Source organism: Pristiophorus japonicus, chromosome 2, assembly GCF_044704955.1.
Source record: "Pristiophorus japonicus isolate sPriJap1 chromosome 2, sPriJap1.hap1, whole genome shotgun sequence".
Classification (NCBI taxonomy): Eukaryota; Metazoa; Chordata; class Chondrichthyes; family Pristiophoridae; genus Pristiophorus; species Pristiophorus japonicus.
Window position 1 is genome coordinate 150,623,902 of NC_091978.1, and position 12,281 is coordinate 150,636,182.

Here is a 12,281-nt window from a genome sequence, read left to right on the forward strand (position 1 = left end):
GTGGCCAACGAGCTGGAAGGGGACGGGAATGCTGCCAAAAGGGCGATCCTCCTTACCGTCTGTGGGGCAACAACCTATGACCTCATGAAGAATCTTCTAGCTCCGGTAAAACCAACAAACAAATCCTATGAAGAATTGTGTATGCTGGTCCGGGAGCACCCAAATCCTAAGGAAAGCGTTTTGATGGCGAATTATCGGTTCTACATGTGTCAACGGTCGGAGGGTCTGCAAGTGGCGAGCTACGTCGCCGAACTAAGGCGTCTTGCAGGATACTGCGAATTTGATGGATTCCTTGAACAAATGCGGAGAGACTTTTTTGTGCTTGGCATTGGCCATGAGGTAATCCTTCTCAAACTATTCACTGTTGAAACACCGAATCGGAGCAAAGCCATAAAGATATCCCAGGCATTTATGTCCACCAACGATAACACCAAACAAATTTAGCAACATAAAGAGGTTTCGGCCAGTACTCTGCATAAAGTAACGTTGTTTTCGAGCAGGAATATACATGGCAGAACGTTATCGCCGGCTGCTGCACGATGACCCAGAGTCCGTCATCAATCGTTAATGCGAGACAGTTAATACCTTGTTGGTGTTGTGGAGGTGATCATTGGGCCCATCAATGCCGCTTCAAGCACTATGCGTGCAATGGTTGCAGAACAATGGGACACCTCCAGCGAATGTGCAGGCGAGCTGCAAACCACCACGTTGCAGAGGAAGATCGATCCATGGTGGATTCGGCTGAACTAGAGACTCGAACCGAGGAGGCAGAAGTGTACGGGGTACACACCTTCACCACAAAATGTCCACCAATAATGTTAAAAATTGAACTGAATGGAATTCCAGAACGGGTGCGAGTCAGTCCATAATGAGCAAAAAGGCCTTCGACAGGCTGTGGTGCAACAAGGCACACAGGCCCAAGCTCAGCTCCATTCATACCAAGCTAAGAACTTACACCAAAGAACTGATCCCTGTAAGTGGCAGCGCAGAAGTCACAGTCTCCTATGATGGAGCAGTGCACGAACTCCCACTATGGATCGTGCAAGGGGGATAGCCCCACACTGTTTGGCAGAAGTTGGCTGGGAAAAATCAGCTGGAACTGGGACGACATCCGAGCGCTTTTGTCCGTCGACAACGCCTCATGTGCCCAGGTTCTGAGCAGATTTCCTTTGCTATTTGAGCCAGGCATTGGAAGTTTCTCGGGGAGAAAGTGCAGATCCATTTGGTTCCCGGTACACGACCCATCCACCACAAGGCACGGGCGGTACCGTATATGATGCAATAGAAAGTGGAAATTGAGCTAGACAGGCTGCAACGAGAAGACATCATCGCGCCGGTGGAATTCAACGAGTGGGCCAGTCTGATTGTCCCGGTACTCAGAGGTGACGGCACGGTCAGAATTTGTGGGGACAATAAAGTAACGATTAACTGTTTTTCACTACAGGACCAGTACCCGCTACTCAAGGCAGACGACCTATTTGCGACCCTGGCTGGAGGAAAGACGTTCACCAAGTTGGACCTGACCTTGTTCTGCATAAAGCAGGAGCTGGAGGAATCTTCGAAAGGCCTTACCTGCATCAACAAGCACAAACGTCTGTTCATCTACAACAGATGCCCGTTCAGGATTCGGTCGGCCGTGGCAATTTTCCAATGGAACATGGAGAGTCTGCTAAAGTTGGTTCCACGCACCGTGGTTTTCCAGGTCGACATACTGGTCACAGGTCGGGACACCATCGAACACTTGAAGAATCTGGAAGAGGTTCTAAGTCGGCTAGATCGCGTGGGACTCACGTTGAAATGCTCAAAATGTGTTTTCCTGGCGCCAGAGGTCGAGTTCTTGGGAAAAAGAATCGCAACAGACGGCATCAGACCCACCGACGCCAAGACAGAGGCCATCAAGAATGTGCCGAGACCACAGAACGTGATGGAGCTGCGGTCGTTCCTGGCACTTCTCAACTATTTTGGTAATTTCCTACCCGGGTTAAGCACCTTGCTAGAACCCCTACATGTGCGACTATGTAAGGGAGACGACTGGGTATGGGGGAATTCACAAGAGGCTGCCTTTGAGAAAGCCAGAAATGTGTTGTCTTCTAACAAATTGCTCGTCCTGTATAACCCATGTAAATGATTAGTGCTAGCTTGTGATGCGTCGTCATACGGGGTCGGGTGTGTTATAACGAATCGGGGATTTTGCAACCGGTTGCTTATGCGTCCAGGAGTCTGTCCAAGGCCGAAAGGGCCTACGGCATGATTGAAAAAGAAGCTCTGGCGTGTGTTTACGGGGTGAAAAAAATGCACCAATACTTGTTTGGTCTCAAGTTTGAGCTTGAAACTGACCATAAGCCGCTCAATATCGCTATTCTCAGAGAGCAAAAGGATCAACACCAATGCCTCTGCCTGCATCCAAAGATGGGCGCTCATGCTGTCGGCATACAACTATGTAATCCACCACAGGCCGGGCACAGAGAACTGCGCTGATGCTCTCAGTCGGCTACCATTGCCCACCACCGGGGTGGAAATGGCACAGCCTGCAGACTTGCTCATGGTGATGGATGCATTTGAAATCGAAAAGTCACCCGTTACGGCCCGCCAGATCAGGACCTGGACAAGCCAGGATCCTTTACTGTCCCTGGTAAAAAGAAGTGTGTCCTCCATGTGTCCAGCGTCCCAGTGGAGATGCAGGAAGAGATTAAGCCGATCTTCAGGCGCAAAGACGAAATGTCCTTACAGGCGGACTGTCTTTTATGGGTTAAATGCATGGTCTTGCCCAAGAAAGGCAGAGAAACGTTCATACGTGACCTACACAGCACCCACTCAGGCATTGTAATGATGAAAGCCATAGCCAGATCCCATGTGTGGTGGCCCGGCATCGACTCAGATTTAGAATCATGCGTGCGCCAGTGCAACATTTGCTCTCAACTGAGCAATGCACCCAGAGAAGCACCGCTAAGTTTGTGGTCGTGGCCCTCCAAACCGTGGTCTAGGATCCACGGTGACTATGCGAGCCCATTTCTAGGCAAAATGTTCTTGGTTGTTGTGGATACTTATTCAAAATGGATTGAATGTGTAATAATGTCTGTAAGCACGTCCACCGCCACCATCGAAAGCCTACGAGCGATATTTGCCACACACGATGTGCCTGATGTCCTAGTCAGGGACAATGGGCCATGTTTCACCAGTGTTGAATTCAAGGAATTCATGACCCGCAATGGGATCAAGCACGTCACATCTGCCCCGTTCAAGCCCGCATCCAATGGCCAGGCAGAACGGGCAGTTCAGACCATCAAGCAAAGCTTGAAACGCATGTCGGAAGGCTCCCTGCAGACCAGAGTTCTGTTCAGCTACCGCACCAGACCCCACTCACTCACCGGGGTTCCCCCAGCTGAGCTGCTCATGAAAAGGGCGCTCAAAACAAGGCTCACTCTTGTCCACCCTGATCTCCATGATCACATCGAGGGCAGGCGGCATCAACAAAGCATGTACCATGATCGCGCAAATTTGTCACGCGATATTGAGGTCAATGATCCTGTGTTTGTACTCAATTATGGACATGGTCCCAAATGGCTTGCTGGCACGGTCATAGCCAAAGAAGGGAGTAGGGCGTTTTCAGGTCAAATTGGCCAATGGACTAATTTGCAGAAAGCATTTGGACCAAATCAAATTGCGGTTCACTAACAGCTACAAGCAACCCGAAGAGGACACCACCAACTTTGACCTTCCAACACACACACACACACACAAGTGGCAATCAACATCGTAGTTGACCACGAAGCCCAACTCATCATCCCCAGCAGCCTGGCAAGGCCAGCTGCCCAGCAGCCCAGTGAAGAATCAACCAACTCACCCACTTGTACCGAGATGATGGACAAGGGAGTGAAAAGCCCCAGATCGTCTCACCCTGTAAATAAGTGTACTATTGACTTTACGAGGGAGTGATGTTATGTATTTAACCCTTGGCAACCTGTATCACACCACCACCAGAGGACCTACCTGTTGGAGTCCCAAGGGATCCCTGCATCCCATGGGAGCATGGTATATAAAGCAAGCCACCCACGCGGTACCTGCACTCTGGAGTCTAATTAAAGGAGCTAAGGTCACACTTACTCATTGCTTCATCCTTTATTTCATCCTTTATTTTGAGCGTAATACCTAGGATCTCAAAACTATGAAACTTATTTCCCACAGTATTCTTTTTTTCTACAACCCACAAGCTTTTAAATCTAAACTTTGCATAATAACTAGTCTTCTCTTACTCTTTTCAAATTTGGTGGTGTGCCTCACTATGGACCTTGACAAGGCATTGTTTTGCCCTTTCAATAACTGAATACATCTTACTGTGTCAGTAAGTAAACTGCAATTTGAGTATCATAATTCATATATTTACATGCTATCATTGAGAAAACTGATATTGTAGAAATATATTAATTTACTTACAGTACAATATTGAGAGTATATTCAGCATTTTCTAAACATTTAAAACATGTACCACTTGTATTTAAATGCTAACTTTTTCAACTATGCAAATAAGAAAGTGACAGCACTTAATGTATATTCTTAGCCAACATTCACACCCACAATGAAAAAATTCATCAACTTTCACTAGGCTCTTGAAATCATATACTTAAACCTTCAAATCACGAAGCCATTATCCAACATAGTTGCAGATAATTGAAAAGAATGTTAACATTTTTATTTTGTTAGAGTCTAATGAGAGATATTAGATAGCAGCTCGACAAAGGATGCAATACTCACTCTCTAGGTCTTGTTTGACAGCACTCTCTTTTCGAGGAAGTGTAGCTGTGTGGGATTAGGTAGCAGGCATCAAAACACAAAGATAGGTTAGATTAAATGCCTGTAGCACAAACCATGTAGATGAATGATGTTTGTTAGATACTAGGCAGAAAGAGAAGCACATGCATGCAAGACACAACTATGGTGATGTTATTCTGTATATCAGCCAAAGCATGCTATTATACAAATATACATTATTTCATAGTTCCCTTTAGCAGACATTATCTTGACAATATTCAGACTGGCTTATAATATATTTGTAGTCATCAGGGAAGTTTTGGGATACTAAACACGAAGGCCAAGAGATTTAATTGAGGATTTTGAAATTATGATGGGTTTTGATGAGTGAATTGAGTGGGTTTGAAAGGGTAGTCCAATGGGATTTTCATGGCCAAAATAATACTTTAGAACAATATACTCGGTATCCCCTTTTGCAGGAGGAATTTATCTAATCATTTGTAAATCCTTATCAAAGTTTTCTATTCCACCACCCTCACTAGTATTCCACATTTCTATCACCCCCCCCTTAATTAAAAAAAAATTCTCTAAATTTTCTTCGATACCCTTTAACGTCTCCTATTCCTGCATCTGATAGAAGAACTTTCTTTCTCTATCCCTGAAAACATAAATACCTCCACCAACTCCTCTTCGCTGCCAGACAGCAAAGTCCCAGTAGTCAACATTTCCTCACTCAGCCCTCTTAGCTCAGTATCAGCCTCATGACTCTCCCTTGGACTTTCTACAATAATTCTATGTCTGTCCTGTAATGGAGACAAAAATTAACACAGTAGTCCAGAAACAGTCTCATACAAGATCAGGAACAACTTCAACATTACTTCCTTAGATTTGCAACTCAACACTTTATTTGCTTTTTTGATCACCTGAAAATACTGACCTGACAGTTTTAAAACCTATCGATCAAAACCCTCAGAACTCCTTCCTGCTCTGTTACTTCAGGCATGTTGTCATATAACATGTACTCCACGGTCTCACTTCTTCTACCTAGCCTCATAAGGAATTCTACAGTGTTGATCCACCAGGATGATGCCAGTGATGAGAAACTAGTTACTGGAGCAGACTTGAGATATTGAGACTATTTCCACTGGAGCAGAGAAGTCTGAGAAGATTTCAAAGATTTTTAAAACTATGCAGGGTTTTTGGCAGAATGAATTGGGATAGAATATTTAATTTAGGTTTGTTTGATGAAGTGGGGGGGGGTGGGGGGGGGACATCATTTTAAAGTTATCAAGAGAGTGGTAAGAGTGGTTAGGAGAGTTTTTATACAATTCCTTGAGCATGGAATGCTTTATCACAGTTTGTTAGTTAAGGGACGAGTAGATAAACATTTAAAGCAGAGAAGGCACATTGCTATGGGAAGCAAGCTGGGTACAGGGATTAGTTTCAGATTGGTCCAGCAAAGAGCTAGCATAGACACAATGGGCCAACTGGCCTTTTGTTGTGTTGTAAACATCTATGATTCTTGACTTTACATTCATCATTGTTAAACCTTCACTACCTCTCCTATGGGGTATGGTGAGAAAGCAGGAATGGGGTACTGAAGTTGCATGTTCAGCCATGAACTCATTGAATGGCGGTGCAGGCTAGAAGGGCCGAATGGCCTACTCCTGCATCTATTTTCTATGTTTCTATGTTTCTAACCTATCCAGGTCCCATTGGATTATTGCACATTGAGTAGCATCTACATCCACTGTATCCAACTTGGTGTCATCTTGGACAATACTTTGCTCTCCAAGTCATTTATAAAATGATAGTGAACAGTATATCAATCCTGATCTCTGTGGGACTTCACTACCAACAGCTTTGACTTTGACACCCCCCCATTGGCAACTTGTTCCACTCTGATATAAAAACAGAAAATGCTGGAAATACTCAGCCGGTCAGACAGCACTCTTGATACATCCCCATACACCACTACCATTGCTGTCTATCCTACTGCTGATTCCCCGTTTCTTTCTTTCAGCAGGGTATAAACCTTCCCTGAGGAACAGTGCCATTCCACCTCTTCTCTATCCTGAGACACACATAACACTGTAGGTTTGCTCCTCATTTATCGTTCTTTAACCAAGTTTCAGTAACTCCTAGGATGTCGAGTAGTGCCACATTTATGCTCACTTTTAACTTACCTATTTTGTTTTTTGTGCTTCTTGCATTCATGCAAATACATCCTGGATCATTCCTATCTTCCTTGCTGCAGTTACATGAATCGGTCCTAATAATTGGTCTGCATTGTTATCTCCTCTGCTTTCAGATATTTTTCTTCCTATATATAATGCACAGTGACTACAGGGTCCAGCTATTGATTTTTAAGAGACTCAATAAATTTGCACTTCAGGCAAATGCATTTCCCCTAGATAGTTTTGAGCATCCAGGATGGGCCACATCTTGCATGGCACACATGCCAATTGTTTAGCATCCCCAATTGCCATCTCAATTCCAGCTTGTGGGAAAAAGTGTAGGGATTTAAATTTTTAATAATATTTTTCATAGACCAATGTCTCCCCAGCCCTAACCCATTCAACAGTGCCAACTCCCTTAAAAAATTCATCTTGTTCTGCCAAAATGTCTCTCCACTAAACTGCTTTTTATCTTTAACTCCTTTTCGGACCTTAAACACACAAGTTACTACTTCCAGTCAGCAGCCAGTTAACATGTGGAGCCTTCCCACTGAAACTCCAAACAACTGAAACATTCTTTACACCACTTAATACAATTACACAAATATCAATTTCACTCAACCACTTAAACCAGAAAACCAGTCAGTTCCAACCCTCTTGGTAAATAAGAGTAACACTGCCAAAAATCCTGCTCTATTGTTTAGAACAATCTAAATAGGATTTATACATTATTCAAACACATTTTCCAGCAAATTCAATTTGGCTTAATTTGAGATTGCTGAATTTGGCTAAATGAAATGGTGCAATTTCTTCTCAAAAAATTGTGAACAAGCATTGCCCCTCTATCTCATGACTTGAATCCAGTGAAAAGATAAAAATGTAACTGCCAATTAAGCAACAGAAATCATCTAAGCAGTATCAGTGTTATAATGCAACTACATAATGATTCAAGTGTGTTCAGAATCTATACAGAATACATCATTGTAATCAAAGTATGTAATTTCTCCAAAATGAATGAAGGTATTTCAAAAATGGAGCTTCAAACATCTGAAATGATTAAAAAGAAACATTCAAATTTAAAATGAATTAATACTAATGCCATGAACATCAAATGGGTCATTTTTTCAGTGGCTTCAGCTAATATTTATTCAATTGTACATAAGAGTTAATTTATATTGTTCATCCATACAAAATATACCAGCATATCAATCCAATCAAATTAGGAAATAAGCAAACAATGGAGCAAAATTCATGCAACATTTAGTTATATAAAACCCCTTTAAAATTTAGTCTGGTGTAATATATTTAATCATGATCAAATTTTTTGAATGCAAAGACGAAAAAACTTCTAAAATTAATTGTTGCGCATTTCTCCATTTGGCTACCTTCTCAACATTGCTCATTATTTGACCATCCAGCAAAAATTGAACAAAAGTAACTTCTATGCTCACTTTTGCTCATTATAAATAAGATGCCACTTTTCAGACAATCATTAATACAGATCCTACAAATATTGGTAAGTGGTAATCAAAAGTGAAGCAAGCTTCAGTAAATATGAGTAAATAATAAAATCACATTATGCAACTTCAAGAGGAAGAAAATACCAATTATACCAAGATGATACCAGCATCACTGAAGAAACACTTTCCTTTCTGCAAATTTCTTTGCATCTTCTAAGACTGGGAGCTAGGTACTGTTTATATTGACGAAGGACCTTATTCAATTAGATGGTCCCCTGCGGATGGAAGGACAGACTTACCAAACTTTTTTCCTTCTTTTGATGTGCCAGTCATCTTGATCTTTGCAACTTCAAAGAATTCCTTAATTTCCCTTTCATATAACCTGGATATATAGTCTACATAGTTCTGCAAAGAAAAAAAGGCTACATATTCATATATTTAATATACTCTGTCCTACTGGGCACTTTGTAAATTCAACTGTGAGGTAATATAAGAACTTGAGAAATAGGAGCAGGAGTAGGCCATTTGGCCCCTCCAGCATGCTCCGCCATTTAATAAGATCATGGCTGATCTGATCTTGGGCTCAGCTCCATTTCCCTGCCCACTCCCCATAACCCTTCACTCCCTTCATATTATATGAAGGCACACACTCTTTAATGGATAAAATAATCATTTGAGTCAAGCAGCAATAATCAGTTACAAGTGTGTAAGAATCAAGAATCAATCTGCTGAGAAATCCACAGACTTTATTTGATTGACGAAGAGTGCACACTCCGCACTTAACTATGTCCAGAGAGCTTAAGTGGAAGGCAGCCAGAGTTTAGGGACCACCAAGTAAGCATAGAGGTACCACGGAGTTAATCAGCTAAGACCATGCAGGCCTGCAGCACAGAACATTGGTATCTTGCTGCTGCTTGTCCAGTCAGAACCATTGTAACTGTTATGACCTTGGCTTGCAGGATCACCTGGAGCTGCACAGGAAGAATTCCAACCACCAGTCTAGAGATTACCATCAAACTCCCCAAAACAAGCCAGCTGGTTTGGTCAATCATCAGTGCTTTGCTGGCTGATTTATCAGGTTCCGAAATCTACCATGGAAGGTTGACTCAATACAAATCTTTCATCATCAAATACATCATCTTGGAGCTATCTTAACTCCAGAAAGACTTTGCTTATTTCCCCTTTCTGTCCCCTCTTCCCCCACCACCTCCACACTATCACAGCAAGAATAGTCAAGATGTTCTATACATGCACAACAGCTACCTAGAATGTTGGACTAATAATTTAGATTGTGCCACAAAGTAGTAGGAAACGAACTGAAACCCATTACCCCAGTGCTCGCTGAACAACATTGGCTCCCGATCTGGCAACGCCTCAATTTTATAAAATTCTCATTCTTGTTTTCAAATCACTCCACAGCCTCGCCCATCACTATTTCTGTAACCTTCAGCAGCCTTACAACCCTTTGAGATCTCTGCGCTTCTCCAATTCTGGCCTCTTCCACACCCATGATTTTAATCGCTCCATCTTTGGCAGCCGTGTTTTCAGCTGCCTAGGCCCTAAGCTCTGGAATTCCCTCCCTAAACCTCTCCGCCTCTCTCTCCTCCTTTAAGGGGCTCCTTAAAACCTGCCTCTTTGACCAAGATTTTGCTCATCTGTCCTAATATCTTATGTGGCTTGGTATCAAATTTTGCTGGATAATGCTCCTGTGAAACGCCTTGGGATGTTTTACTATGTTAAAGGCGCGATATAAATGCAGGTTGTTGATTGCAAGGTTTCCAATCCACAACTAACATCCCCCCCATCCCATAATAAACAGATTTCATAAATAATATTCACGAGTTAGAACTGGGTAGTATACATACTGAGAAATATCCTCAGTAATTTGAGGAAGAAAATAAGCGAAATAAAGAACTTTACCTCTTGTGCTGACTTTTATTTTGGAAAGGGACCCTCAGTATTGAGTTAAGCTCAAAGCACAATGTGGTACCTCATTTGTAGTACCTCTGCAGATATATTTCTCTTTTTAATAATTATATAATTATAGGGTTCCATAACCTACACTCATCCATCTTAACTCTAGAACATTGAAAGCACTAAATTATATGTGCTGTCTGTTCATGAACATTTAGGAGAATTCTTACAAAACTATGTAAAACAGTGTGAGTACTCAGTATGGTCAAGGGAACAAAATACATCAGAAGACTGATGAAGGGATGAGCTTCTTGCACTTAGCCTTCTATTTCTTTTTTATAATATACATATTAATTCCATTGCAAACCTGCATGACTGTATCGCCTGTGGATGTAAATTATTCACCATTACAATCTCATATCTGTCATTTAATCAAAGTGTTCAGAGAATGTCCTCAGCCCTCTGAAATTATGCCTTTACATTTTACACTATCATCTTAATCCTCAGTTACCTGCAGCCTAGTTGCTCAGTATCATCCTTTAATCTAAATTATTTCTCCTGATCAAAGCTATCAGTTTTAGAACAAAAGGTTTAAATAGAAGAAAAACAGAAGTTTATAATAGCATGTTTATTTTTAAGAAGAAATACATTATTACCCTTGCAGAACAAGAACTGCAGACAGCTAGCCAGAGCAGTTGCTGCACTAATACTTAAAGGGCAATACAAAATGTGTATTAAAAAACTGAAATAATTGTGAATAGTTTTAGTTCTAATCGAGTTGTGTGACAAAGACCTATTTATCAATGTATTGTCTGCCATATAACATTGCAATAGTAATTTTAGTAAGAAAGACACTTAGCATATCATGCAAATTCAGTTCATGATCATAAGTAAAGCAAAGGGGTGCAGCGAAATATTTTCAAATTTAGAATTCAATCCCATGCACCAGAAAAGCTCCAGGACTTTATTTGCAATAATGGATGCCAATGAAAGCAATAGTGCAGATTGGTGGGACAGAAGGTAGGAATCACAGGGAAGCTGGAATGATACTTTGAACCACACAGAATAAACAAAGCTTCAAATCTTTGTTATCTGTGTGCTTATCTTAGTTCTTTAAAAAGTGGAAGTACTTCAAAGCCAGAGAAGAATATCAAAACTTTTAAGTTAAGTAAAGGAAAGGAAAAGGTTAAGCCAAATGCTATATATGAGGGTCCAAACAAAGAGAAAGGAATGAATATATGGCTACAAAGGAAAGACAGCCTTTCAGTAAGTATTATTGCAATGAGTGGGTGCAACAAGAGTTCACTAGATTGATTCCTGGGAGGAGAGGGTTGACCTATAAGGAAAGATTAAATAGAATGGGCCTATACTCTCTTGAGTTTAGAAGAATGAAATCGCATTGTAACATAAGATTCTGAGAGGGCTTCACAGGGTAGATGCTGAGAGGCATAGTCTCAGGATTGAGAGGTCGGCCATTTAGGACTGAGATGAGGAGAAATTTCTTCATTTAGCGTCGTGAATCTTTGGAATTCTCTACCCATAGGGCAGTGGATGTTCACCCATAGGGCAGTGGATGCTCAGTCATTGGGTATATTCAAGGCTGAGATCGATAGATTTTTGGACTAACGGAATCAAGGGATATGGGGATTGGGCAGGAAAGTGGAGTTGAGGTGGAAGATCAGCCATGATCTTACTGAATGGCAGAGCAGGCTTCAGGGGCCAAATGGCCAACACCTGGTCCTATTTCTTATGTACCTATGAGTAATTAGGTGTATAAATGTAATTTTTTCCAAACTCTTAAGATTTTTGGTACACTGAGCGTGGAAGATCTGAAACTCTATAACCTCAATGTTTAGACAATCACTTTAAAGGTATATTATGAATTTATTAAGAAACAGATGAACTAAAGCTTTGGGTTGAACTTTGTTTAATATGATTAAAATATTTAATATTTAAAGCCCAATTCAAAAAATTATTTTGA

General features: G+C 41.5%; 1 protein-coding gene across 7 annotated transcripts in view; it reads right to left on the bottom strand.

The window, feature by feature from the left end:
* Positions 1 to 12,281, bottom strand: part of exoc1 (exocyst complex component 1) — a 136,508-nt gene that overhangs the window by 40,290 nt on the left and 83,937 nt on the right. For 4 of the 7 annotated variants that reach the window (XM_070869927.1, XM_070869916.1, XM_070869926.1 and 1 more), the window contains 2 exons: positions 8,686 to 8,791; positions 4,753 to 4,797 (listed from right to left, as the gene is read on the bottom strand). In XM_070869927.1, coding sequence (XP_070726028.1) covers positions 4,753 to 4,797; positions 8,686 to 8,791 — 151 coding nt within the window. The remainder of the gene's footprint in view (positions 1 to 4,752; positions 4,798 to 8,685; positions 8,792 to 12,281) is intronic. The other 3 variants (XM_070869931.1, XM_070869928.1, XM_070869921.1) reach the window with 1 other exon arrangement.